The following is a 6,000-nucleotide window of genomic DNA, read 5'->3' as shown; positions in this document are numbered from 1 at the left end:
CCTCAGCCTCCCGAGTAGCTGGGACCACTACGCCCAGCTAATTTTTGTATTTTTAGTAGAGACGGGGTTTCATCATATTGGCCAGGCTGGTCTCGAACTCCTGACCTCGTGATCTGCCAACCTCAGCCTCCCAAAGTGCTGTGATTACAGGCATGAACGACCGTGCTGGGCTGCAAAAATATATTCTAAGGAATAAAAATGGTTGTAGTTTTCCATAGTCCAAACCAAGCTAATGATATTTTAAGAGTTAAAAGTGTAATATATTCATCGGTCAGGTTTCTACAATGAAAGAGAGTTGAAAGGAATCAAGTATCAGCATAACGCAGATGATGTACTCACTAGCATTGTGAGCCTTTGTTATTTGGATAACCATTTTCACCTTGTGTAAACTCTTCCAGAATTATATGCTTTTATGTCTAATCAGCTAATTCAGCAGTTGAAAAGTCTGTATAAAGCACCTAATATGTGTCCCGATTAGGCTAGGCACTGTGGGTATACAAAAGGGGTTTATAGGCCGGGTATGGTGTCTCATGCCTGTAATTCCATCACTTTGGGAGGCCGAGGTGGGCAGATCATGAGGTCAGGAGTTCAAGACCAGCCTGGCCAACATAATTAAACCCCATTTGTACTAAAAATACAAAAATTAGCCAGGCATGGTGGTACCCACCTATAGTTCCAGCTACTAGGGAGACTGAGGCAGGAGAATCGCTTGAACCCAGAGGCAGAGCTTATGGTGAGCCAAGATCGCGCCACTGCACTCGTCTGGGCAACAGAGTGAGACTCCATTAAAAAAAAAAAAAAAAAAGTGGGGGTTTATAAAGGCGTAAGCTCCTATCTTCAAACCTTGGTGGGGTGGAGGGATGGGGGAATTTAACATACATTAAATGTTTTTTTACTCACCCACACCTAGAGAAACAATATTGTTTTAAATGTGTTGTAGGAGTTCAGGGAAATAAAGATTAATGTGGTTTGGAATAAATTAAATAATAAAAAGCTTTGCTGAATACCGTTAGTTTTAAAAATATAAAAATATAAGGGGGTTTGCAAAGAAATCTGTTCAACTCTTAAAATAATAGTTTTAAATTTATACATGTTTATATAAGAATTCCTTATTATGATAGAATATATTTACTGGGAAGAAAGAAAAGAAAAGGATTCCATTTTATTAACATGAACTACCAGTACTTTTTTTTTTTGAGATGGAGTTTTGCTCTTGTTGGCTAGACTGGAGTGCAGTGGTGGATCTCAGCTCACTGCAACCTCCGCCTCCTGGGTTCAAGCGATTCTCCTATCTCAGCCTCCTGAGTAGCCAGGATCGCAGGCATCTGCCACCATGCCTGGCTAATTTTGTATTTTTTTTTTTTATTAGAGACAGGGTTTCTCCATATTGGCCAGGCTGGTATTGAACTCCCGACCTTAGGCAATCCACCACCTTGGCCTCCCAAAGTCCTGGGATTACAGGCGTGAGCCACGGCACCTGGCACCAGTACTTTTTTTTTCATTTTCTCCACTTGACATCTGACCTTTTTTTCTGTTGAGATGGAGTCTTGCTCTGTCGTCTGGACTAGCGTGCAGCGGTGGATCTCAGCTCACTGCAACCTCTGCCTCTCGGGTTCAAGCAATTCCTCTGCCTCGGCCTTCTGAGTAGCTGGGATTACAGGTGTAAGACACCACACCTGGCTACTTTTTGTATTTTCAGTTGAGATGGGGTTTTACCATGTTGGCCAAGCTGGTCCTGAATTCCTGACCTCAGATCATCCATCTGCTTCCGCCTCCCAAAGTGCTGAGATTATGTGTGAGCCACCTTGCCTGGCCCAGTACTTTTACTGATACAAAAATATAACGTAAAAGGGAAATCTGTCTTACTACACTAAGTGCTAAATCTAGGTCTTTAAAAAAAAAAGTCACTGAGAAGACTAACTCCTATCTTAATTTTTAAGACATGTATTATTGCAAACAGAAAAATTGCACTAGACACTGGGGACATATGAATGAATAAAGCTGTTTCTGTCCTCAAGAGGTTACCATTTGGTGGAAACAAGTGAATGAGCAGTCATTGCAAATAAATGTGGGAGGCTCTATGAGTGTGAGGCCACAGAGGAAGAGGTTGAGAGGGAAAGAAAGCTTCAAGGAGTAGGTGACTTCAAAAAGGTCATCCTGGCCAGGCACCGTGGCTCACAGCTAATCCTAGAACTTTGGGAGGCAGAGGCAAGCAGCAGATCGTTTGAGATCAGCCTGGGCAACAGGGAGAAACCTTATCTACAAAAAAATACAAAAACTAGGCTGGGTGTGGTGGCTCACGCCTGTAATCCCAGCACTTTGGGAGGCCAAGGCGGGCAGATCACCTGAGGTCGGGAGTTCGAGACCAGCCTGCCCAACATGGTGAAACCCTGTCTCAAAACAAAACAAAACAAAAACTAGCCAGGCATGGTGGTGAGCACCTCTTATCCCAGCTACTTGGGAGGCTGAGCTGGGAGGGTCACTTAAGACCAGGAGGCAGAAACTGCAGTGAGCAGATTGTACCACTGCACTCCATTCTGGGTGACAGAGTGAGACCCTGTCTCGAAAAACAAAAGACAAACAAAAACAAAAGGTCATCCCGCAGGACAACCAGGAGGGGACAATGTGTGTCTGTGGGAGGGTGAATGTTGGCAGGAGAAAGAGCAGGGAAAGGCATTCAAGAAAAAGGAAACTGTGACCAGCACAGGAAAAAGCATAGTGAATAGTAAGCCTGAGACCAACCTCAGGGTTTCCTACACTTCTTTCCAAGCCCTTCATTATGCATATGGAGAGAGGGAGTCTTTAAACACAAATATTTAGATCATATCAACTATGAGATTTAGATAAAGGAATGCTAATAATTACTTTTCATTATTTTTGGTGTGTTAAACATTTTTTGTACAAGACTGTATTCAACCATCTTCTAACAAAAGCCATTTTGTAATGATTCAGTTGTTTATATTCAATTTCTAACACGAGCCATTTTGCAATGATTCAGTTGTTTATATTCAGTTTCAACTCAATTCAATATTGAATTCATATTCTGTTCAAGTTATTCAATTTCAATTTGGTGCTGATCCAATGGGTATCTTCTACAGAAAAAGTACGTTAACAAAGAAAAATATAGTCAGTTTTAGGATTTGAGAGATTATAGAACCAGAATACAAGCATTCAAATTGTTCAGTCATTAAATACGAGTACCTTGTATTTTGAAGGCCTCTTTAAAGGTACAGTTAATAGTTTATAAATTGCTTTTACATAACATATGCACTGAAATACCCTTTAAGATTAGTTTTGAAAACAGGTATTCATTCGAACCACATCATTCGGTATTTTCTTCAAAGCTCTTTATAAAAGAAAAACGTTCTAGTAAACTTATCCTGAAAATAAGACAAAAATTTAACCTCATGCTATAGCTGCAAAGTTTCCTGAAAGCAGAATTTAAAACTTCCATTATAAGTTTAACCAGCGGTCCTGTTCAATTTCACCTGAGAACGTTTTACCGCATGTAATACTGAGCATAACACGGGCACGTTTTTGTTGCTATGAGAACCTTCTATTTTGATTAGAAATTGCAGCCTTGACGACGCAATGTTTGCGCCTATTTTGCGCATGTTTTTCTACAGCTATTTCTCTCCTCTAGTAATAGCAATCGAATGGCTCTGGCTTCCTCTTCCTCGGCCCAGTTTTTCCGTTTGAGCTTCAGCCGTCCTAGGCTGCGCTGTGGCTTTCTCCGGGAAAGGGCGGTGAGGACTGGCCGGGGGAAACCGGGAGGCAGGAGCGGCGTTTCTGCAGCAGCCGGGCCGCGGGCTGGTTCTGTCCCCGCCGTGGGAGCCCAGCTCTTCACCTACTCTCTGGCTGCTTTTCAAAATCTGCAGTTAACAACAGAAACCGAGCCACGCCACGTCGCACCAACAGGACCGGAGGGGGAGAGGGGTGTGTGTGCGCGCGCGTGCGGCCCCCAAAAGGATGAGAAATAAGGGACAGGAGGGGCTGGGGGCCGTGTGACTCAGGGACACTGCTAGGCCTCGGGTCCGCAGGGACAAGGCTGGGGGCCGGGTGGCGCGACGCGCGGGTGCCGCTGGCAGACGGCGCTTCTGGTCTTCCCGCTGCGCGAGGGTCGCGGCGGGAAGCCGGGACCGGGCGCGCGCTCCGAGCCTCCTCCCCGCCCCGGGCGCCCCGCCCCAGGGTCTTCCTCCCCCGCGATTCGGGGCGGCCCCTCCTCCCGGCCAGGTTGGCCGCGGGGCGCTAAGCCGGCCGGGACCCCGCGGCTGAGGTTGTCGTTAGGCATCTCCCAGGCGACCGTAGCAAGATGGCGGACGAGACGGACAGGGAAGGTAAGGCCGGGGAGCCGGGGAGCCGTTGCCCTCACCGCCCGCCGCGACCCCGGGCTGCTGGGCGCAGCGCCGGGTGGGGGTGGGCCCTCGTCCATCTGGAGTCCCCACCCGCAGGGACCGGGTGGCCTGAGGAGGGGCCCACCCAGCAGGGGCAGCCGCGCGGCCCCGTCTCCGCCGCTCCGCCCCGCCTCCTCCCTCCCCAGTCCCCCTTCTCTCCCCTCCCCCCTCCCCCCCTCTTCCCTCCTCCCTCCTCCCCCCTCCCTCCTCCTCCCGCCGCGTCCTTCTTCCCCTCCCTCGGAGGCCGGGCCTGGGCTCCGGCGCGGGCTGCAGCGGAGGCGCCGCCACGGGGCTGCTGATAATGGTGTCGTTGTTCAGTGCCGCGGGGAAGCAGCAGCCGCCTCCGCACCCTCCTGGGCTCTCGGTGCCGCAGGCGCCACGCCCTTAGCTGTCCAGGCTGTGGGCCCCGGGGGCGGCCGGGTGAGGACGCGTTCTGGCCGCCAGAATTTGGCGCGATCCTGTTGGCGCCGAAAACCCGCCCTGGCGCAGCCTGATGGCGTTCGCCGCCACCATTTTGCCTTCTTAATGAGGACGCGGGAGGACGGTCTGGAGGTCACAGCCGCTGCCTCCGAGCTTCTCCTGCCTCGGAAATGCCTGCCTTGCGGCCGGCCGGCGCCGAGCAACCGGCCTGGACTCTTAAAAAAAAAAAAAAAAACACACACAACAAAGACATACACCCAAACGGCAATGTTAATAAAGACGAAACACCAAAACCCCGCCGAGACCGCGGAGCCGCTGTACGCCGGGGGCGGGGGGGCCTCTCCCGCGGTCCCCGGGGACCCCCGGCCCCGCGCGGTGGCCGCCTGCAGAGGCGCTGTGCGCTTCGAGGCGTAAGGTCGCCAGATCAAGAGGCGTCAATGTGTTGCCTGCGCCGAGACGCCAAAAAGGGATGACGTTTCTTGGCCAGACCGTTCATGTTGTTTTCAATTCGTGGTATAATTTATGATGTGATCAAAACCCGATCCTCGGTTACCAAGACCTTAGGTTCTCAAGAATAATTGCGTTTGGTAGTTGGCAAAGTCACCAAGACAAAACAATGTCCCAAAACCCGTGAAACTGAACAACTACGAAGTGAAAATACATTCCCCCTTTGCTTGCCTTCTCGCATCCTCACAACGCCCTCTCGTGCCGTTTTTCTCCGCATGGAACCGAGTGTGGTCAGGTTCACAGCTAATAAACGAGCCCTGAGCTATTTAGTCACTTGTTAAGGTGATCACAGAAAATAGGCGGCGACATGAAACTGCCAGCGTCTGCCTATTGATAGCAAGAATCCTGTGATTTTATATGATATGAATCTGAGAAGCCGGGATTATTTTATAGGTATTACCGTGATGAAGATGCCCTTACATACACAGAAAAGGTTACTTTTAAGATTTCCCCAGAAAAATGAATAAATTATTTTTGTTCCTTATTAAAAAAAAAAAAAAAAAGGAAAACCATTAAGAGAGAGACTAGAAAAGTAATTATGGATATTTGTTTTCTTTTTTTTGACTTTTGGGGCCAAGTAGCCAGATACTTGTTTTCTTAAAAAACACTTGGTTAGGTCAGCATGAGACACAAACAGGAATATGGTACTAATACAGTATTTATCGTTTTTAAAAAATAG

The 6,000-nt window shown here is 48.4% G+C and overlaps 2 protein-coding genes across 9 annotated transcripts in view; one reads left to right on the top strand and one right to left on the bottom strand.

The window, feature by feature from the left end:
- Window positions 1-2,982: 2,982 nt before the first annotated feature.
- LOC118149443 (uncharacterized) lies at window positions 2,983-4,523 on the bottom strand. The gene is given in 5 exon segments (XM_078357188.1): window positions 2,983-3,941; window positions 3,944-4,084; window positions 4,086-4,233; window positions 4,235-4,416; window positions 4,418-4,523. Coding segments are annotated over 5 exon segments (549 nt in total). The 5' UTR covers window positions 4,433-4,523; the 3' UTR covers window positions 2,983-3,878.
- DRC8 (dynein regulatory complex subunit 8) overlaps window positions 4,210-6,000 on the top strand; it is a 122,989-nt gene continuing 121,198 nt past the window's right edge. For all 8 annotated transcript variants that reach the window (XM_078357190.1, XM_078357191.1, XM_035280623.3 and 5 more), the window contains exon 1: window positions 4,210-4,337. In XM_078357190.1, coding sequence (XP_078213316.1) covers window positions 4,313-4,337 — 25 coding nt within the window. In that variant the 5' untranslated portion in view covers window positions 4,210-4,312. The remainder of the gene's footprint in view (window positions 4,338-6,000) is intronic.

This window comes from Callithrix jacchus, chromosome 19, assembly GCF_049354715.1.
Source record: "Callithrix jacchus isolate 240 chromosome 19, calJac240_pri, whole genome shotgun sequence".
NCBI classification, from domain to species: Eukaryota; Metazoa; Chordata; class Mammalia; order Primates; family Cebidae; genus Callithrix; species Callithrix jacchus.
This window is presented reverse-complemented; position numbering and strand designations above follow the sequence as displayed.